This window comes from Chaetura pelagica, unplaced genomic scaffold (assembly GCF_000747805.2).
Source record: "Chaetura pelagica isolate M959 unplaced genomic scaffold, ChaPel_1.0 scaffold344, whole genome shotgun sequence".
Lineage (NCBI taxonomy): Eukaryota > Metazoa > Chordata > Aves > Apodiformes > Apodidae > Chaetura > Chaetura pelagica.
In genome coordinates, this window is record NW_009953098.1 from 9,462,360 (window position 1) to 9,485,379 (window position 23,020).

General features: G+C 37.0%; 2 protein-coding genes across 2 annotated transcripts in view; both read left to right on the top strand.

The window, feature by feature from the left end:
• Nucleotides 1–19,516, top strand: part of LOC104388386 (transmembrane 9 superfamily member 2-like) — a 36,703-nt gene extending 17,187 nt beyond the window's left edge. Inside the window, exons 11-18 of the mRNA XM_009997248.1 lie at nucleotides 3,957–4,089; nucleotides 5,609–5,728; nucleotides 5,900–5,957; nucleotides 8,646–8,805; nucleotides 9,367–9,518; nucleotides 10,956–11,067; nucleotides 11,408–11,579; nucleotides 18,885–19,516. Of these exons, the coding sequence (XP_009995550.1) occupies nucleotides 3,957–4,089; nucleotides 5,609–5,728; nucleotides 5,900–5,957; nucleotides 8,646–8,805; nucleotides 9,367–9,518; nucleotides 10,956–11,067; nucleotides 11,408–11,579; nucleotides 18,885–18,952 (975 nt within the window). The 3' untranslated portion in view covers nucleotides 18,953–19,516. The remainder of the gene's footprint in view (nucleotides 1–3,956; nucleotides 4,090–5,608; nucleotides 5,729–5,899; nucleotides 5,958–8,645; nucleotides 8,806–9,366; nucleotides 9,519–10,955; nucleotides 11,068–11,407; nucleotides 11,580–18,884) is intronic.
• Nucleotides 19,517–20,526: 1,010 nt separating this feature from the next.
• ZIC3 (Zic family member 3) overlaps nucleotides 20,527–23,020 on the top strand; it is a 126,046-nt gene continuing 123,552 nt past the window's right edge. Inside the window, 1 exon segment of the mRNA XM_009997249.1 lies at nucleotides 20,527–20,553. Coding sequence (XP_009995551.1) covers nucleotides 20,527–20,553 — 27 coding nt within the window.

Below are 23,020 nucleotides of genomic sequence, written 5' to 3' on the forward strand. Positions count from 1 at the left end.
AGCAGGAATACATAGACAGATGTGAAAATCTTACTTTTCTAGCATCATTTGATGAACTTCTAATATTAAAGACAGACTTCAAGTTTTAGAAGTGATTCACAGAAACTTTTTTGTAGTGAACAAACTTGTATCTGAAACGTAAGTCCTCTTGTTCCGAGGTCTCAGACAAGGAAAGCTTCTGTTTATTAATACTTTCATGATATGCCAACAGCCACAAGATGTAGCATGGGCATTGAAAAGTGTCCTGGAGTTGGTTCATCATATAGATGTGGCAATTCCTCCAGAGTCCTATGGTTGCATTAGCTAGTCAGTCTGGACATGTAGGTGGTATGACACTGACCTAAGCAGCCAGTCTGTTATTTATGGAGTCTTCATCTTTGGAGATATTCAGAAGCCATCTGCACATGGTCCTGGGTAACCAGCTTTAGGTGGCCTTGCTTCAGCAGAGGGTTTGGAGAAAATAACCTCTAGAGAGGCCCCTTTCAGCATCAACAGAGTGATTCTGTGTCCCTCAGCCTGTGTTTATATGTAATATTCCTTGAAAGCACAGCTCTGATTTAAATCATGTTGTGTGGCCTTAGCAAAGGACCTGCACTGTCTATTTGCAGAGACATTGGTAGTAAACATTTGTCTAAAAATGGATTTTATAGTCTGAACAGCCAAACTTGTGAAGCGAACAGGTACTTTTATTGATAACTATTTTTTTCCCTCTTCAGGAGACCAAATTTAAAACTGCTGTAGACAAGTGTTGTCCCCATTGTAGTGAAGCTGCATTGGGAATCTCAGTTGTAATTTTTCCAGTTCCAAGGTGGCATTTCTTTATACTAGTTTGTAGTAGCTTGTCCAGAAAGAAATTGTGCTAACACAACTTCTGAAGTTTGAGGTCCAAATTTCATGAGAAATATGATGCTGTGCAACTTCATAAAGCAAAGCATTAAAAAAAAATAAATCTGACTATTGCAAAAAGGATAAAAAAATTAAGCTTATGTCTAATAATGGAGAGAAGTTAGGGTGAGGAACAGTAATTGCCTTACTAAATGTTATGGGAGATACTCAGATTAACATAGATTAATACAGATTGATATTGCTTGTTGTCTATGGCTAGAGAGTGTGGTGGAATAATACACTTTGTTTCCAGTTAGGAGACTGTAATATTACAGTTCATGTGCAACACAGCTTATGATCTCGGGCTGCGTTAGAACAACTTGGTGTGTCTGTAAATGATTGTATTTTTTAAAATACAGTTCTCCTGGTGATCACTGAGAGAATATAACTCATTGTTAGTTAAAAAGACTTGACCAGTTGATTGTGAGTGAAAGAGTAATTTTTACTGAGCCTTTCTCATTAGTAAAAGTGGTATCTGCAAGCCAAAGATGAGAAATAATGTCAGATACTTCAAAGGTTTAAATTTACACTGTTGCTGTCTATGTGGATAAAGAAATACTTTAAAATGCACAAAAATGTTTCATGTTGAAACTAAAACATCTGAAAGTACTTTTGTTCTTCTTTGTGTTTTTGATATTAAATATCTTTTGTTAATGCAAATCCAGACAGTAATTAAAGTGGAATAATTTTTCCACATCCTTTAACTGATCGTTTTTTTGGAGCTCATGTTTGATCTCTCAATTAAATTCAATTTTTTATACTGTGTTGGTCATTCTTAATGTGATAAAGAGCAAGACTTGCAGAAGCTTGTTTAGTTTTTATGGACAACAGCAGGGTTAGGTGTGACTTTCAAAATACACACTGTTTAAATTTTCTTGCTAGTTTAAGGGATTTAAAAACGTGAAATAATTGTGCAAAAGGGGACCTGAGCTGAGGAAGCTGCAATTAAGCAAATTAATATCTCACACTTAGATAATGCTGGTGATTCTACTTGGAAAGAGAAGGAGGCACAAGCCAGTGTTTTCAGTCTTAGTGTGGACATCTAATGTTCAGCTAATAGCACCTGGCTTCTAGTGTGATGTAGTGAGTCCTACATTAATGGAGTATTTAGAAAAAATCAGACTAGTTAGGGTCTTGTGAGTAAGAAAAGATTCCTGAACTGAAGATAATGAAGTCAATGTATTTTCAACAGTGAGAGGTAAAACTCTTATCCTCTTTTTTTAAAATCTCTTTGACCATGACTACTTGAGTGTAAGGGACTTAAATCTTTTGTTAGGATATTCTGAGAACTAGGCTAAATTAATAGATAAGGTGAGGATTACTGTTCTTTTAAAAAGCTTACAGTGTTTTCAAACATTTCCCAAGATTCAAGAGCGTCTTTTAAGGTTTTCTCCATTAATTTTTTTTTTTAACTATAAAGGGTAGCTTCCTACTAGGATTAATTGTATAATTCTTATCCTCATCTTTGAACAGTAAAGGTTAGCACTGACTCATAACTAATTGGCCTGTACTTGAAGAGTTATATTAAAAATCCAACTAGGGGATGAATGCTCTGGCCTGTAGCTCGATACAGAATAAATCAGGAGTCTCAGTCTGCCAAGCTTGCTTTCTCTTTGTTTTTCATAAACCAGGATATTTACCACATAGCTGTATGTTTTAAAGTTTGTATTAAAACCAGAGGGTGTCTTTTGAGTACATTTTTCAAATTAGGTGTTGATAAGAAATGATACTAGCTATTCCAAATAAGTACAATATTTTCCTTGTTCTGCCAGGAACTGAGGTACTAAGCATTTATTTCTGCTTAGTGTTCACCGTTTTGCAAACACATAAATACTTGCCTCAAGTTGTAACTTCTGGAAGTCTTTCATTCCGTAGTTACAAATGCCTGGGAAAAGTCTGACCGCTCTTACTTTGACAACTCTCTCATTATCTGAACTTCAGCTAATTGCCATGACTTACAGGAAAGTGTGGGTCTTTATGCTTCTTTAACTAAACTGACCTGTCTTTACTGGAAGAACATTTGTGTTGGAATTCTACCTAGGAACCTGGTATAATTTTCTTTGCAGGCATAAGTTGCTGGGTTTTTTAAGCAAAGTGTTGCCTTGTGTTTAATTTTTAATTTTTGCTTTAGTGTATCTGACTTCTGAGAGTAATTTCTAGCCAGGAAATGCAGGCAGAGGTATCAGTATGGGGAATACAAAGCTAATCTTCCAGGAAAAAAAAAATTACGTTATCTGTCACAAGTTAAGATGCTTTTTGTTATTTGCCAACTTGGTCTGTATTCTTTCTTGCCCTATATTTGTGTCCTTTAATTCTAGGGGTAAGCAGTCCATTGAATTAAACTCAATACTTGCAGCTTGAATGAAACCTGTAGCTTTTAACTTTGTGAGGAAGAGAGTGGTGGTCTTGAGGGGTTGGTTATTTGTGGATATATGTTTGTTTTGTTGGGTTTTTTTAGGTGAGGGGACGTGTTTGGTTTGAGTAAATTTCTAGAAAAGCTTTATTCTTTAGCAGTGGTTCAGTAGAGGCACTGGACTGAGAAGCCCTGCTGTGACATCCATCCATCCATCCATCCATCCATCCATCCATCTCTGGCAATGGGACAAATAGTGTTGGTACTTGCCCCTAGTGATTCTAGGGAGCAGACTTTCTTCTGGAGTACAGGGACCCATTTAAAACCATTTCCAGTATTTTCATTGAGATTATGTGCTTTGTAATGGAAGCACAAAAAGATAAATGCTTGAACTAGATTGAAATGCTATAATCCAAGTTAAATTAAATGGAATGCTTTGGTTTTGTTTAAATGTAGAATGATGTTATATGGTTTGGCTAATTAGATTGTTTTTTCTTGCTCTAAGAGATGAGGATTTTTGTGATAAATCCTGCCTTCTTCTTTCACTGAACCATTAGGGGGTTATAAAATCAATGAGTGATGAATCAGATGCAATTAGTCTGCCTTTGGATCTAAACAGGAAGTTAATCAAACTTTAAATATGTATTTTTCATCTTGTTTGTATTAATTCACTACTGCATTATGTATATTTGCTAAAGACATTGCTGATTTTCTACAGGAAGATGCCCAAGAGGAATTTGGCTGGAAGCTGGTTCATGGAGATGTGTTCAGACCTCCAAGGAAGGGAATGTTGCTGTCTGTCTTTCTGGGCCAGGGAACGCAAATTTTCATTATGACATTTATTACTTTATGTAAGTAACTTTATTAAGGTGATGTGTTTGTAGTGTAATAGTCTAAGAAAGATAATCAAATGATAGAAGACTGCTTTTGGAAATTGTCCTTCCTTTAGTAAAATACAATACTAATACTGTTTCCTAACAGCAACCATAGGGTGGTTCTGGGTAGCTTCAGTGACTCTGCTGTGAGTGGTGTCATTCAAAACATTCAAATTCTTCATGATTGCACAAATGAAGCTTCCTTGTAACAAGTTTCTTTTTAAAAACAAATACAGATTGTCATAGTATAAATTATCCAAAGATCCAGTAATGCAAGTTCAAGGACATGTAATCAAAGCTTTAATGTTCTCAGAACACTTTCTAGCTAATACGTTTGACACAGCAGACATGCAGAAAGAAGAGCAAGAAAGTGTTTGTGTGTGTGTGCAATAGTTCTGGCAGAAGGTTGAGATATGGGAGCCATAAATAACGACATACATGTGTGATGATGAAACCTGTCACAAGTTGGTGTTTTATTATACATTACCTGTAAAGTATATCACCATACCTTTTCTTACTGTATAGTAGAATTGGGAAGTATACTGGTATGTGTTACAAAAGAAAAAAACTCTTAAAATTCTGCTTTCCAGGATTTATTCAGATTTCTCTTGTCTTTCATAGAGGAGCTGCTTTTTTTTCTGTTTGTTACATGATGCTGTAAGATAAATAGAATTTTCTTGATGAGCTTGTCTTTCAGTATTGATCCAAACTCTTTTTAACTTACTTAGCTACAATAGCTTCCTATGCAACTAGTGTAGTACAGAAAGAATTTGAGGGAGAATTCCTTTTTTATTTCAAAACCAAAATTTACCACTGGAGATCACAGACAACTCCTCTTCTGAGAGTGTCTCTGGGCTGGACAATTAGTTCAGATGCAGGCAGCTTTATTTTGTGGAAGAAGCTTATTTTCAAGATAGCACATTCTAGAGTAAAGTGTTATTGATCCCGGTGGTGTGGAATTTCAAGGAAGTGATTCATATGTCTAAGATGTTCTATCTTAACACTTATTTCTACTTAAAAAACAAAACATTTCCAGCCTACAAACCCTCCTCCCCCTTAACTCTGTCAAAGGTTTTGGCTTCTCCAGACCTACTGTGCTTAGATGTCTTTTATGTCTCATGTTAAACCTCCCTTGTTACATACATGGTCAATACCTACACATCCTATATTTATAGGAGTACTGTAGGATTTTGGAAGCAGTCTTCAAGCTGAAATTTTGTTCAGGTTCATTGTTCACCTCTGTGTGGAATTTCATTTATCAGTCTTCTCGCTGTGAGAAGCTATCTATTTAAAAGATGATGTGGAAATAATACTTCATTATCAATGAAACAGTGACATTAGGCGTATGGCCAAGTCAGGGGGATATATATAGGAGCTTATACACATGGTCTTCATTTCAGTATCTTGTAGTGGAAGGGATAAACCTGTACAGTGATATGTTTTACAGGGGAATTTTGATGTGTATCCACAAATGTCTAAAACTTTTTCTTTTTAGTCCTAGCTTGCCTTGGTTTTCTTTCTCCTGCCAACCGTGGTGCTTTGATGACCTGTGCAGTTGTATTATGGGTCTTACTGGGAACTCCAGCTGGCTATGTGTCTGCTAGAATGTACAAGAGTAAGTGTATGTGTTTGTTTAGTTTGGCACAGCAGGTTAAATTCAGATTTCCTGGGCTTAGTGTAAACCTTGGACTGGAGCTGGTGTCTCAGACAACAAATCTGCTTTGTTGTTCTGCAAAATGGTTGGAAAAAGTTCTGAAACTGAAATTGTTTTTCCTTTTCCCCACAGCATTTAGAGGTGAGAAGTGGAAGACAAATGTTTTGCTTACAGCTCTGCTTTGCCCTGGGTTAGTATTATTTCCCCTTGGTCTTTATTATTAAGTATATATGAATCTGAGGTGAGAACAGCGTGGGGGAGAAATGAATTGTTGCGATGCTTGTGTGAGTATTGTCTTTGTTCTGCCAGTTGCTGTTCCTTTTGTATGTTGCCTATCTGTGAATATAACGAAAAATGAATTCTGAGGAGCCAGAGCCTTGTGCTCTAGGACACAGTTTATTAGCATCTTGTTCTGTTATCAGCTGAGGGGGTAGGTGGAATGATGTGACTCTTGTGAGGTAAGTCACAGCCTTTGGTAATCACTGCACCAAAACATCAGGCATGGTGATGGGGTAATTTCAATTAGGTACCACTTAACTCATTATGTTCCAGGTAATTCTCTATTAACTGTTAATAGGTAAAGTCACTTTGTCAAGACATACGTGGTTTTGTGGTAACTTTGGATTGACTGTAGTACTTTTCTGTAAATAGGGAGGGACAGTCTTTTAGGCAGAACCTCTTATTACTTAGTCATGGTATCAGTGTTTTTTGTAACTATGTTATTGAAAAGGACTTAAGAAATATTTTTTTTTTAAGTAAATAGCTATATGCTAGTATCCTAAACAGTAAAAGAAGTTTAGTATGCTTTTGGTTGAGAATGATGCAGACATTCTCTTAAACTGGTTATAATTTTCATACATAAGTATAGATAGTGTCCAGTTTCAGATATGGCTGCAGTGTGTATCGTACCATGGCAAATACTGTTGTGCTTGGGAAGGGTGAGAGCTCTCCTATCTTTTGTTTTCTTAAAGCTCTCAAGACCTTTTGAGAGAATTAGGTCAGTGAAGAAAGGGAGCAGAAACTAATTTATTGGAAAATAGGAAGTTCCATTTAAATACAAGGCAAAACTTTACAGTGAGGGTGACAGCACTGGAACAGGCTGTCCAGGGAGGTTATGGAGTCTCCTTCTCTGGAGATATTCAAAACCCACCTGGATACAGTCCTGTGTGAAGTGCTCTAGGTTATCCTACTTCAGTGGGAAAGTTTGACTAGATGATCTCTAGATTCAAGCAATTCTGTGATTCTTCTGCAAGTCTTCTGTATTTCTTGGTTGCAACTTTGGATACATAAAGCTGTCCCTTTACAATGTCCTTGGCAAAAGCTGAGGTTATAAATAATTTCTTCAGGTATTCTTCCCAAAAAAGCTCAGAGTAAATAAAACATGACTTGGTTTTGAGTAAAGCAGAATGTCATCAAATTAAATGTAGAGCATTTGATAACAACTGGGTGTTCTATGAGGAAATCTCATTTCTAAATAAAATGTGCTTCAGTCTCCCTGCTGTCATTCAGATACTATCTTGAGAGAGAAGAAAATATTTATCAGTGAAAGAAAGATCATGCTGATCATTTAAACTCCCAAATAAATTAAGTTTCACAGAGGAAGTAAAATGATTGGGAATGGTGGAATAGGAACAGATGTCTTGATTACACCATGCTAGTTCAGTGAATTTACATAATATCATAAACAGCCTAAGGCCATTATAGTCTCAGTAGACTAATGAAGCTCATATTTGCAGTGTTGGGTTTTTTTCTAACTTTGGAGGGGGTAAGTGAGATTTGTGTTATGAGCTTGGCAGATGATAAAGTTTAGATAGACTTCTAAAATGGATTTTATTTTTATTTTTTGTTCAACAAGATGCTTACAGCAGGGGTCGCTTGGGTGTGTGCTTATGTAACAAGTCTATTCCTCCAAACAGTTTTGGCAAGTGTAAGACATCTCCTAGGAAGAAAGGAGCCTGCCTATTGCTCTGTTCCTCCCTCCTTCCTTCTTAAATACAGCGGAGGATGCTTGTTCACTATAGAGCAGTTTAAATTCTGACTCGGGAACACTTCTTTAACAAAACCCAGACGATGCACTTCTCAGGTGCCCTTTGTGAGGCTGAATTCTCTATGATGCATCTCTGAATCCATTAATAATAGCAATTCAGGCAGGCTTTTTATGGGGTTCCCTTGCAGTATGTTTTGGAGTTTTTTTGGATATTTGAAATCTTCATATGTTTGGGAGTTGTTTTCTAGTGTTTTCCTAGGATGTTTACAAAACGAGGCAGATGCACTTAACTGAAGATGGAAGGTCTGGAGACATGTCATGGCTGATGCAGTCTTTATTAAAATTCTCCAAAGGTGTGGGCTACTTAAACTGCATAACTGCATGAGGTGTTAATACAAAGATTCTTGTTGTAGGGAAGAGCCTTCTTTAAAGAGGGCTGCAGCAGGGTGTATGTTTGTGAGAGTGCTATGTGCCTTACCAAATCAGAGCTTTTGCTGTCCCTGTGGGTTTTTTTTTCAGAGGGAGTTTACTGATTATAAAGGAATTAAATGTCTGGTAATGATAGTAAAGGTGATTCTGTTAAGAGGGGGATTTATTTGTTTTCTCATTTTGCATTCTTTGTGTAAATTTTTACAGTAGAATCTTTATTTTTTTGGTTTTATGAGCAGTGTCTTTATTTAAATAGTAACTTTACTATAAATACTTGCATTAGAAGCATTGGAGGTTGCAAGCATTTTCCCATTAACTGCACTATTTCTGAAAGTAACTAAGATTGTTAAGGAATGAAAGATTGCAAGAAGCTACATTTTTCTGTGCACACTTTGTACTTGTTTATGTTGCTTGTTTTTTTTTAATACTGACTTATACTCTTTTCTGATATTTTTTTTTCAGTATTGTTTTTGCTGATTTTTTCATTATGAATCTCATTTTGTGGGTGAAAGGATCCTCAGCTGCAATCCCTTTTGGCACTTTGGTTGCTATCCTAGCAATGTGGTTTGGAATTTCAGTCCCACTAACGTTTGTTGGTGCATATTTTGGCTTCAAAGAGAAGGTAGGGCTCTTTCAATACAGTTTTGAAATATGCAATTGAGCCATTGAATCCCTAACCATACAAGAACTGATAAGAATGAAACATCTATGGCCCTGTGACTGTAACATGATGTTTTACTTCATCATGATTTTGAAACCAAGTATACACTTAACAATGTCACACTCAACTTTTTTTTCGTCTCCATTCACTAGAATCAGAATTTCATAGTGTTCTTGGATGGCTTGTCTTCCTGCTTCCAGTAATACCTCAGCAGTTTCATTTTTGAAGTGGTACTTCAGAAGTAGCTCAGATCGTATTTTACTAGTTTAAGATAATACCAGACAACTGGCTTATTTTTTTATTTAGCACCAAGCAGATTTCTTTCCATTTGTTCTGATTTGTTTAGTGAGCAATAGTTGGAATACCTAAATCATGTAGTTTGTAGTTTTATTGGTTTGGTAACTTATGATGGCTTATAGTTTAAAATAAAGTTATGTTCTATTTATCATATATTTAGATGGTAATATTAGGGAAAAACAATCTTGGTTATGATGTAACAATTCCTCTTTATTTACTTTGAAGCCTATTGAACATCCAGTTCGTACAAACCAGATTCCTCGCCAAATTCCAGAACAGTCCTTCTTCACAAAGCCATTGCCTGGTATCATAATGGGTGGTATCCTGCCCTTTGGCTGTATTTTTATTCAACTTTTTTTCATTCTGAATAGCATTTGGTGAGTATAATTTTTTTGTTGTTATACTGGTTTGATAACAAACACAGTGAGTTTGAGCATCCCAAACCAATGAATACAAAGGATAAACTATTTTATAAAACTTTTGATCTTGCAGACTTTCATGGAATTTCTGGAGTCTGCATATTTACTCCCGTGCTTAAAACTGTTCTTACTGACAACTGCAAAGTGTGAAATTAGAGTCCTCTTGCCTTGTCTTACCTCTCTGGCTCTGAACAGCATAAACGTGGTTTCATGCTGTTGTGGTTAGGTGGAGCCTAATCTGTGTGGAACTGTTATAATTTATGAAGCTAATGCAGTATAGCAGGTTCAGCTGTTAAATCAGATTCAGGTCAAGAGCTTGGGATTCCATGTTCTGCAAAACAAAGACTCAACCCCCTGTGAAACATCTATACCACTCCTAAGTCTTGTCAAAACCTAGTCAAACAGGTGCATGGAAAATCAAACCAGTGCATTCTTCTGTAACTTTCACAATGTAAATGTGAAATGTTTAATAACTTGTTTCAAAATGGAAATTATTAACCTGCAGGTGCCAAATGTCTAAGGTGTCCTCTGTTTTTATTGAGATTTCTTACAGAACAGTTTTCTAATTTGGTTCTTAAATGCGAATACTTTCAATATGTTATCCTTTGACATTAGTCTCAAAAAAAGTAGGAACCATATAATATAGCTGTACTGGAAAATGTAATCAACTGTTAAACAAACTCTGGGCTTTTGTAGTTGAGATTACTGAATTCCCAAACTGTTCCTAGTTATTTATCCTACAGATGGCAAGCATGGAGGGGGAATGTGCTGCTTCCAGCTCTCTCTCAAATCTTACACTGCAGTAATTGTCATCATCACTCAAAATTGATTTGGTTGCTTCACTTATCTGAAAGACATCAGATCAAAGTAAAGAAGCATTTTTTTTTTTGAGTGGTTTTGTGTTTGGTTAGCCTTTGGATTGGAGTCAGACTTGCTCTGACAATAGGCTTTGATTGGAGGAGCATGTGGTTGGATGTTGTGAGAAGATGCAGGGACACCTGGAAAATTTAGCTGCAGTAGGAGAGAAGAAGTGAGTACTGAACCAGGGAAGGTACAAGTGATGCAAGTGTCAAGAAAGCTAAAGGAGACCTGAAGTTTATGGAAACTGCCTGTAACTGTTCTCTGCCAAAGCTGATTGAAGGTTGTTTCAAGGGAAGTATAATTGAGGACTTTAAGCATTGCTCTCTAAAGCAGTGGTTTTATTTACAGATTATGTTCAGATGGAAGAAAAGTCTCTTATGAATCAGCCAATAGTGGTATAGACAAAGTTATCCCAGTGGTGTGGGTTTGGGTTTTGTGGGTTTTTTTTAATTAGCTAAGCAGCTGGCTGGGTAACAGTGTAAATTATCTCAGAAAACTTCAATAAAAAATGACTCTTGTTTTTATTTGTTTTAGGTCTCATCAGATGTATTACATGTTTGGTTTCCTGTTCCTAGTTTTTATAATTCTTCTAATTACATGCTCTGAGGCTACAGTTTTGCTGTGCTACTTCCATCTGTGTGCAGAGGTAAAAAAATAGTTTTTGTGTAATAGCACTTTTAGCTGGAAGATGTTAGATGTGCTTGTCTTGGCCATTCTCCTGAAATGCACCTTTTGCTTCAAAATCCACTGTTTGCAGCAGATAAACAAAAATAAACAGCCTGGATCTTAATTTCATGTTCATAATGGAAGCAATAGAGCTGACAGAGAGAGGAGGGAAAAAGTAGATACGTGCTATGTTGCATTTTTTCTTTGAGATATGTTTTGAAGAAGTGTATTTCAGAAGACAGTGTTACTTTTTAGCCAGCTTATTTATATTTTGGTTTCTGCACTGTGTCTCTCATGATGTGGTTTATCATTTCTTTCAGGATTATCATTGGTGGTGGCGATCGTTCCTGACGAGCAGCTTTACAGCAGTTTATCTCTTTATCTATGCAGTTCATTACTTCTTCTCTAAACTCCAGATAACAGGAACTGCTAGCACCATTTTGTACTTCGGTTACACAATGATCATGGTCTTGATTTTTTTCCTTTTCACAGGTAAGTACAATGTTCAACCTTAAATGAGTGTGGAGGGTTCCACTTTTTAAGTGAGAAACTTTAGGGTATAATTTAGGCTATCTGAAACATTAAATACAATTCATGACTCGTTAGGCAGTGTTACTTTTATGGTTTGTGACACCACACATCACAGTTAAGATACTCTTTAAGATTTTTTTCCTGACTTTGAAATTGCATTTCTTTATAGTATAATTGATTTTACTTTATTGCATATTATATTAGCAGTGAGTTCAAACCATTATATTTTCAAAGTGCTGTTCTTGTGTTCACTTTGATATCAGGGGTGTTTAACTTGATTCTGGATTTCATAATTGGTTCTAGATGCTCTATAGTTAGACATACTGCACTCTGCATATGGAAAATAAAAGGTATTTTCAGCTTTCATTATTAGCAAGTGAAGCAGGCTGGTGCTGGGGAAAGAAGCCAACGCTGACAGTAGAGAGTTTTAGTGCTATTAGAGGTGGTCTTACCTGCTCAGTGAGCACCACTTTGGGCAGGAATGTACCTTACCTGGAGAAAGCTATTTGAAATACCTCTTCACTTTTAGTAGTCCAATGTTTCTGATGTTACTCATGCAGACTAAGTATCTTCTACAGAATTATGCTAATATTCATAGAAACTTGGCTCAAACTGTAATTTCGAGGTTGATTTGATGTGAAATCTGTGCCAGATTTAGCATGTGTTAGATGAAATTAGAAGCTCTTTGAAGGGTAGTGGCCCTTAAAAATAGCCAGGAGCATTTTGTATTAGTGTTCATCATACTGATGCTCTTGTGCATGTGGTTGTAACTCATGAAGTCAGCTCTTTCAAGTATCATTGTGCTTAGCACCATGAAGTACTGCAGAGGTAGAACTGGAGAAATGCTAGTTGATGTGAAATGGGTTGTTCCAGAAAACAACCTTTAGATTCCTTCCTTATAATTGTAATAGATCTCTGTAGATGGCACAATGGTTTGGATTTTGTTACTTAACATCTTTTACCTGGTTATTGAAACCTGTCATAATTCCTTGGTGTTGGCTTTATGAAATGCATCATTTAACTCCCTTCATGCAGTTAGAATGGCTAAAATAACTAATGAAAGTAAATCTAAGCATCAGACTTCAGGTTTGTCAGTTCAGCAGTGAGAAGAACCTCTTTCATCTTTATTGCTGCTAATACTGGTTGAAAGGCAACAAAAGCACTGTTCATAGTAAAACAATGAAGAAAATTGCTGTATGGGTTTGAATAAAACAAGTACTCTGTAGAAATTATGTTTAATAACATTATCTGGCACTTACTGCTAGATTTTTATTCTTTGTTATTTACATCTGTGTCTCTTCAAAAGAAACAAAGTTCTGAAATGAAATTGGAATAAAAAGGGAAGATTTATTTATTTTACTTTTTAATTATGGGAAGGCAAACATAGAAGTTGACATATTGCCAGTTAAAATCCTACTTAAATCCTGGCAAAACAGATAAGCTCCAGATGTCCTCTATAATATATATATATTTTAAAAACTCATACCAAAACAAACTATAGTGTAAAATATTTTAACTACTTTTAAACTAAAGCAATATGTTAATGTGTGCCTGGGTTTTAGCATAGGTTAGTTGCTATTCTGCCAATTTCAATTTCACTTACAAGATGCAAATTGGTGGAATTAAAAAAATATCCCTTTCAAATACAAAACGATAATTGAAAATGTCGTGGCAGCTGCTGAAACGGTATTAAAAGCTTCAGATGTGCTGATCCTGGAGTTCTTGATGTAGGGGCCAGTGAGGCCCCAGAAGTACAGTAATAAACTGTGCTGCTGTTACTTTTGCAATGTCTTTTTTTTTTTCATAGAAACACAGTAGTGATGGCTGTGCTGTGTTTGTAGTTCATGAAGAAAGCTGTTGCTACGTGGTCAGTTCTTGTTTTTTTAAAAGTGAACAGAATAAAAGGGAGAAGATCCATGGAGTGTGTAATGAATCCTTGCTAATGTGAAAACACTGTGATTTGTTTATTTCCAATGTTTAGTTTGAGAATGGATTTTTTTGGGCTGAAGTGTAAGCTATTCCAGATAGATGACTCAAGACAAGTTAGGTGTAAAATATTCCTTAATAGCACTTGCTTTGGAAAATAATGGTTCAGTCCTTCACAAGTTTATGGAGGTGAAGGAATTTACTAATGTAGCTTTACACTTTGTACACAATAATAGTGTTCTTGTCGACTGGATGTTCCTAAAATGGGACCTTGATCTGTTCCTCTTAAGTTAGCACTAGGTATTTTGGTTTTCTCTGTTCTTGCATATTTGGTCTCAGCAACTTTGACAGAAGTAAAAAGGGCAGTGTTAATACCTCCTGCCTGGTGTTATGAGGTTTTACTGTGGACCTTACAAAAGGGATCAGAAAGAGTAAGTACCTAGGAACTGAATGCTCGTATGGCAACAATGACAGTAATACAGTCTGACTGCTGAAATCTAACAATTAATGTGCACAGCCAAACAAGATAACTTTATTTTAATGATCAAAGTGCAGCTAATCTTTCAGGAAATAGTAAGTGTGGTTGAATGGGGATAGCTGCATGATTACATGCATTCTGTGCTAGGAGATAAAAACATGCTGAACATAGTCAAAGCGTGTTGCTATATGGTGACCTCTATTTTTGAACATCATTTTCACTTGTGAGTTAATGCCATTTTCGAAATTGAGTTTTGATCTTCTGGGTAGATTGTGTTTAGAATCCGAGATTCTGAAGCACCCACCACTGTGCAGTGATTGAAACCAGTATGATACAGAGAGCTTTTAAGGTACATGAGAAGTATCAGCCAAGTGCAGAGTGCTTTTCTGTTTGCTTTCTTACAACCTAATCGTGCTTTGAATTCTTTTCTCTTCATTAAAGAATAAAGCTAGAAGAAATGAATAGAGCAGAACAGTCTTCTTACTGTATTTTGGCATTATTCTGTGTAATAATCCTTGTTTTTAATTTTGAACTTAAACTGGTTTACTAATAACTTTCCTGTAACCCTGCTTAGGTGCTAGCTCATGATCTTCTTTCTGTGTATAAGAAAACTGTTGCTAAGTTGTAGTGTGTATTGCAGACCAGTATTTCAGTATAGAAACTGGAGGATAGAAAGATCTGAGGTGTCAGTGTCTCCCTAGTAACTATAAGCAGATCTATTGGATATGTTTTGCTTCTTGGCTAGAGGAATTACTTGAGACTGCATCTCAGCTGGGTTCTTGAATTTTAAATCTCCCACAGAAACAGTCTTTAACCTGTACCTCCTTAGGGTGGTCAGTGATGTACAGTGGGCTGCAATTCGCTAGGATGGCATCAGTTTCCCAGACTAGTAGGACTTAGTTAGAAAGGCAGAATCTTAAAATGCCACTTGGGAAAAAATAAAGATCTACCTCGCAAAAGCAAATTCTTAAATGTATGTTGTTCAGATGCTTTTTCATTTAATTTAAGCTGGTAGTGATTAGGATTGGTTAAAGTAAGCATTAGCCATGAAACTAATTTGTAATATTAGATTAGAACAACAAACAGATTTCACAGGCTCATTGGAGGAACTGGTGTCAGGCTTGTTGTCTTTGTGCCGTGTTGTTTGAGATGTGCATGTGAAAGCTGTAAAACCTTACAATGGAAAGGAGTTCAGACCAATCAGAAAGTAATTTTAGAGGTTTCAACTGTTTGAACTAGTGGAGTTTTTGGTTTGTTTGGGAGTTTTGGGTTTTGTGGTTTTGTTTCTTTTGTTGGTGGTTTGTTTTTCTAAACACTTACTGTTAGAATTTTTTGAATGGCTTTAAAAAAAACAACTGAATATGTTTTCTGTCACTATGTGTTCACTGGTGTCTGTCAGTAAAGCAGTAAGCTGAAGAGATGAAGAGAGATGCTCCTTATTGACAGTGCTTCAAAACTTTGGGTTCAATTTGAATGTGTTGTGAAAGAAGCAAATATAAGCAAGATCTTTGTGTGGTGTTATGTAAAGTTTGCCTAAATAGTCCTGGTATTCTAATAAGTGGCACATATTAAGTAAGAGATGGTACTAGTTTTGGTGTGAGACATGCATAGAAAAGTGCTCTAGATTGAAGAGCGAGTATGCTGTTCGAGAAAATACATTCCAAGCCACACTACTTGAGATGGCAAGGTTGTATTTTCACTACTGCAGCTAATGGCAATTTTACTGGGTAGAGCTACAGTTGTAGGACACTGATAGTACATTTCTCTGTATTTTAAGATTGGCCTTAGTCAAAGTAGTTAAAAGGGAAATTGGGGAACCTGTTCAACTAGTCAGCACTGCCCTAAAGATCTAGTATGTTGATGTTTTCCTGTATAAACTGCTAAAATTTGGAACAATTGGCAATCCTGTGAAATGGGCTAAAATGTAGAAAACAAATTCTAGTTAGAATTTTCAAAATGCCAAAATAGTTCAGAGTTATTTTTTCCCAATTAGTACTCATTTGCATATCCCTTTCTGGTTGGGATATTTACTCCTGTACAGAAAATTAGAAGCTTTCTGACTGAATTACCTTTTTGTGGACCTCTTAACAGTTAATGGACTCACAAGCACCCCCTGGGCTGAGGTGGAAAAAACAGTGAATTTCAGTGGAACCAGGCACTGTACTGCTTACATTCTTCAAAAATCAGTTAAGCCTTTTTCTGCAGTACCATTTGCTGTGATTAATTTTCATTTCTAAATCTGCAATTGGAATTTTGAGGCATATTTTCAACCTAGTTGTGATTCTGCCAGCACCTTTAAACAATTTGAAGTTTCTGGTCCATAGAGCTAACCATACCTAGAATTTGTAATACAAATTTATTCATGAAAGGAAAGAAGAAATTTCATTACTGGTGAGACCTAATTATCCATGTAGGATTAAAGCATTGTGAAAGTAACAGCAGAAGGAAACTGCTGGCCAGGGAAGGTGTATTTTGGTCTTCTCTCCTGAGTTTATAAGTTCATGGTTCAAATCTGATGTCTGACAAACATTACTACTTACTGCTTGTGTTTAAAAAAAAAAAAAAAGTCTTACTCTACTTCCAGTACACTGGCAAAACTTCTGATAAAGTTTAAAAAAGGAACAGGGGGTTCTTGGTCTTTGATTTGCTGAACAGACTTTTTTTTAGGAGGGAACTTGAAAATCCATGTTACTGAAACCTGTGAAAATCTGTTTATGGATAAAATGCTTGTTCACACAGTGAAGTCTTCAGACTCTGCTATGAATGAGACCATGTTGTATAGAGAGCTGGTGTATCAGAAAGGTTCAGAGTGACAAGGACTGGAGAAAAATGCTGTGGATTTAGAGTATGTTCCCATATCAAGTTATGGCATGCTCAGAAAATTGCATGGAAAATCTCATTCTTGTATTAAAAGTTGTATATTTTTGTTATATTGGTTTTGTTCTAGAACACCAGATATATTTTTAAGATATCTCATCTGCTAAGCATTTGGAAGAAACATTGCTTGCAAAGCCATTAAAAAGCTCCAAGTGAGCTATATTATAAAAACAACTAGAAGGCAGATGCTGAGAACCATTGGGAAAAAACCATGAGAGTAAGGCTTAGAGTAACAGTGCTGATGTTTGAGTATTGGACACAGTAGGAAGGACTGAGAATTGACCATAAACTGTGAAGACTTAGTGATGTCAAGCCTGCTAAGGAATTAAATTCCTTCTATGGTTGGTGTCTGATCTCCTATCCACAGCAGTAAATCTGCTGTCTCCTACTGTTTCAGAGGATGATAACTGCAAACTTGGAGGGAAAGGGTAATCTGTAGCATATAATAGTAGGCTGTCAAAAAGCCTTTAACTGCAAATATACATGGTAGCACAAAGAGTGCAAGGATTGGCATATAGATAATAAGCATCCAAAGACAGGTTCCTCACTTTCCAACTGTGTAGATGTGGTGTGAGAGCCAGAAGTGCAATGAATGTGGAGAAATGCCTAATAAAGAACCTCCTAGTTAGTAAACTGGTCACAGTGAAATAGCGGAAAAATTGGAGCTGATGTTAAACATGTGCTGTACAAACAGAAAAGGATGAATGCAAAACTGGGAGAGCTGCGTGCATGATCTTGCAGGTGCTTGCATTGTAGCTGGTAAGGGCTGTCACAGGGCTGTCATGTAGCTGTGTCTTTGGGAGTGAATTCAGCTGTAATGGAGGCATTCCCCTCTTTTAGGTGGTAGGGCTTAACATCTGTGTGGTGGTTTAGCTCTAGGTGATGGGGGTACATGAGGAACAAGGCATCACCTCTTTTACAGGCTGAAGACTTCACTATGTGGGACTCAATGTCTCCTGTCCTATTAAGTTCTTAATTTAAACATGAATGTGTTGGACAATGTCTTTGCAGTTGCCTCATACTAGTGGCTGTGGGGTGAAAATTACAGACTTGTTCTTCAACTTAAAAGTAGAAAATTGGTGTGGACTCTGCAGTGTGCTAACTGGAGACACAGGACTTAACATATGGCCCAAAATCCATCCAGAGGTAGTTGAGAGGTCTGGATTGCTAAGAAATCAAGGAAGGCTGTACTAACCAGACCACAGGTCTGCTGCCCAAACCAGCAGTACTCCCAGGAAGATAAATGAGAACAGGGCAAGTGTGTGCTGGTGGTACCTTCTCCCAGTTTCCCATCAGCTGTGGCTCTGGGGCTTTTTTTTAGCACTTGAAATGCTGTCTCTGTAATTAACACCTTTTGTGTTTCTTCGTTAATTAGCTCAGTTGCCGAAAGCAGTTTGGTTTTATTATCTGTAGTGACCTGTGACAAGAAAATCTGCAGCTTGAATACAAGTTACACGATGTTATGTGTTTTGGTTTGTGTCACTGCTAGTGATTCTTGTGCCCAAATGCTCAAGCATTCCTTTAGCAAAGGAAGTAGCAGAATAGAGAGGGTAAGAAGCTCCCTATTCTTGAGTGTAATTGGAGCACAATGAGCAGAAAACTGGGACAGGTGACTTTTCCAAGGCCTTGTTTTGTGTCATAATTCATAGGTGGTTGTGAACTATTGTAGACCGAAAAAACCTAGGACCTTGTGTATGAAAGTCAGTTTCTTAAGTAGTGCTTGTGTGCCTGCTAGTGTTGATAGTAGCATCACCTTCAGTGGTTTAAATATACATCAAGCAGCCTAGTGCTAAAAGTCATTCTTCATCTAAATCAATAGCTTACCCTAGGGATGAATGTGTGTTGTTATATTTAACAAGTGCTGTTATTCTGGATAGTTAGCTGGATTACAATGTTATATTCTGTCCTTCTGGGAAGAACTTATTAAATTTTTCTCTGGGAGCAAACTGAAATACAAACTAACCATTTTCACTTTCTCATTTTAGGGACTATTGGATTTTTTGCCTGCTTCTGGTTTGTAAGTAAGATTTATAGTGTTGTGAAAGTGGACTGAAAAGCTTCAAAGTGTCTTTTGAGTATATCTCCCTTGCTGTTTCATATTTTTTACCATGTATTGAAAAACATCCTGTGTAATTATTCCAGTTTGCAAAAGCTGAAGAGCAGACGACAGCATAAAGTACAGATTTTTATGGAAGGAAATGGCGCCATTGGAAAAACGGTTACGTCATCAGTATATTCATTAAACATGTTCATTCTAATAATTCTGAAAATTATATCCAAAAATTTGATTTATGACAAATAAAAGTTTTGTGAACTAGTTTATTTGAAAAATGAGTGCATTATGCAGTCCTCCAGCTGAAATTCCTTGTGTGTTCTTTCTGTTTGGGGTTTTTTTATTACCTCTTTTGGTTACCATCTATATACCATGAAACCATAGGACTGTCAAGTAAATCAATGTAAAATGTGAATTTTTTTTAACTTAACTATGATTGTACATATTATCCTGCACCTTCTTTACAACTAGATATCTTCTTACAAATGCACATGCATTTAGTGTGATGTAGACTTTATTAAAAATATCAACACTGGGTTTTGTTCAAATAAAACTGCACAACTCTAGCTGAATTTTTGCTTCTTTGTTAATTGGTCCTTCACTACTTGGACACACATCACATTGGTTTGACCAGTTGAGAGCTCCTGACTTTTATAGTGTTTATAAATAGTTCGGCTGCAAATTCAGCTGCAGGTTGTTTATGCAAGGAGGTGGACTGGTCACTTGAATCCATGGCTGCAGGAAAGGCAGGAGCTTCTGAAGCTGCTGCTGCCATAACTTGTGCCTCAGCTGTGGGCTTAACTCTAAACCTTTCCCAGAATATTTTTTGCTTGGCAAACCATGATTTTCTATCAAAGAATGAAACCCTTTTCTTTCTTTTAGCCTCCTGAAACACATGTCTCAGTGTTTTTCATCCTGTGAAGACTGCATGCAGCTTCTTGGGTAGTTTAGCAGTGAATCTAGTGGGCTTGGGAATGGGTGATTCTCAAAGGTGAAGGGTTTTTGCTTAAATGCTGGATTACATAAGATGGAGTATCTTAATAGTGTCTTCAGTTACATGATTGTCAGCATTCCTTTCTCAGGAAGATAAAGGCTTTAAAGAGGCTCCCCAAAATCTTGCATTGTGCTTGAATCTGAGCAGAATCACTGTAGACACAATTCAAATGGCTGTGTTGCTGACCCCACTGGAGATGAATAAGGGGATAATGGGCAAAATACTCAAAAGCTTATTAACTGGCATATGGAAACATTCATTGCTGGAAGCTGCTTTTCAGTGTCTAAGCCTGCAATTTAACAAGACCCAAAATGACTCCATATCTTTCCATAGTCATACAAATACCAAATAATTACAGTTAATGTGTATCCTTTCCAAAATGTAGTATTTGGTATGAGGATTTCAAGTATCACCTCTAAGCATAAGTTGTTCCTTGCAGATTACTAAAGTGTGGGACAGATCAGCTGGCTATGCTGGATGAGTACCAGGTTGTCTTTTGAACAGTGGCTGTGGCATAAAAATGAGGCTTCTCATAACTAATAAGAGCCAAGCATTAGTGTACTAGGAGGAGCTGGCTACAATGAAGATTGTTTCAAAGGAGGCTCAGGTATGCTCTTGGTGGTGACTCTTCCTCTGAAATGTTTTCTTCTCTTACCACCAAAGTATCTTCTGTTCCTCCCAGAGGTGGAAAACTACAGAGTTGCCATTAGAGAGAACAGCTTGTGGTTATCTACTAGTTCAAGAGCACCATTCACTGTATTAAAATTTCATGCTTACGTTGAAATTGATGCTTCTCTGTTTAAAAAGGTCCTTTCTAATACATTTTATATTTAAAGTTTGGGAGGTTTATGGGATACTTAAAGTTGACTGAAGCAGCTTTTGAGTTTTACATGTTTAAAGCGGAATTAATTCATGAGAGAATTTGGAGCTACAGTTGGCATAAAATCCCAGCAGGAAATTTTGCCAGATTAATAAGTATGCATTTCACAAGAGGCAAAGTAAAACTATTTGTAAAATGGTATTTACAGTGCTTTCTCTGCTTTTTCTGTGACTATCAGTGAGCTAAAACAGAATCTGATGAAGCAAGTGTCTGAAGCTTGCCAGTAGTCTAGAGACAAAGCTGTGAACATCATACCAGTCATTCTTGTGCAGTTATCAGAGGACTTGGTTTGTTTTTTAATAAGTTCCATTCATGCAAATCTTGTATAATTCGTAATTCAACAGTCTTCGTAGTAGAGACAAAATGTTGTGGAGCAATAGAGTATCTAAAACAGAAAAAACATTGAGTTTTGTTCTCATTTCTTCAAAATAGATGGATACTGTAATGGCAAAGGCACTCGTTCTTTAAAGGTCTGTCTGGGCTGTGTTTGTGTTTCTAAAGTGAACTTAAAGCATGCTCTTTATTTACATGCTACAGAGATGAGCTGGGGCAAGCAGTATCCTGGCTGACTAGTACCTGAGTGGTGACATGCTTTAAAATAGCTTGTCTGTTATTTCACCATCCATGGACACCTGTGAGATTTGCTGCTGCTGCACTCCCCCTGCCTGAGAAATGACAACTCATCTCTTGAAGTCCTTTGCATCTAAATCTTTTTGCTGGCCTCCAATCTGAAATTTGTGCTGTTTGCAGGGAATCTGGATATAAGCCCTCAATTTTCTGGCATATTTTGTCCAAGGAAAATCTGCAAGTTGTCTTTTGGCTTTGCACTTCTAGACAAAGCCACCAGGCTGTGAGTTAAATATGCATCATTTTAAGCATGTATCAATTTAAAGGTGGTGTAAATCCTAGCCAGAAAGTAGTAGGCAAACTTCTTGTGTTTTTTATGTAGTGACTCTTGGCACTCTTTTAAATGGGGGATGAGAGTCTTGTCTGCCCTGTGTTGAGTCAGCCATAGGTTTTGAAGAAGTCAGACTGGTCAGTAACTGGTGTCATGTGGAAATAACCATTATTCATCTACTCTCATTAGAACAACAGGCTTTGTAAAGAACTCCCTTTTTGGTTGCAGATACTTGAGCCTGCTTGGCCTCTTTAAGAAAGAAAGTAGGCTGTTAAGCTTTTCTGAAGTGCATGTGTAGGCATCTACATTGCATTTTTGATGCTCTCAGTAATGGATTTGCAGCAGACAAAGTAAAGCATCTCCTGTGTAAGACTCTTCTTGTAATAAACACCCAAATCCAGCAGAGTTTGTAGAATGTCATGTTTGTCATTTTTTAACTGAAACTTGACAAGTTACAACAGAACCTCAAAGGAAGGAGGGATTTCAGTGCTGATGTTTTACATTTCATTCTACTTGCTGGAACAGTGTTGAAGAGAGGCAGCCCCATCTTCCTGAATGCACATGCCAGAGTGAGGCTGTGCTGCTGTACAGCGGGGCTGAGAGGCAGGTGCAGTGTGTAGGTGGGATTCCTGCCCACCCAGATGGAAACCTCAAGGACTACAAACAGTGCTGCTGTGGGGGAGCTGGGAACATGTGGTGTATTCCTGATTAGTCGTAATGGAAGGAGGTTTGATGAACAGCAACATACCTGTCTTCAACAGCTTGCTTAGTGTTCCTCATACCAGTTGTGTATTTGTGTATTTTGTATTTGACAATGCATTTCAAGTTCACGTTTAAAATTTGCCTCAGAACTAAGTCTGTGATGCCAATAGCTCCAGTGTTTACAGAGATCTGTTGAAAAGGACTGGGAAAGAGAAAATGTAAACCAAACATTGTCTGCAGTTAAATGCTTTAACAACAATCACCACATGAAGATCCAGCTGTGAAAATCACGCATAAAGGAAGGAATATTAGGTATTTTTTATGTCATAAGAACTGGGGACAAAGAAATGGCTACTGAAGTGGATGGAGAAAGATGAGGTCATGTTGGTCAGGAACTGTAAGGAAAGCATGATTCTTAGACATGTGATTTACTGTATAAGATCTGTCCTCCATAGTCCTACACCAACGTTCAGCTGACAGGTTCCATTCCCACGAGTTTCATCACCAAAGCTAATGAAAATAAAGTAGTAATCACAGGTGTCGCTTTTTCTCTGACCAATCTTCTATTACTTACAATTTTATTTGCAAGCAGGA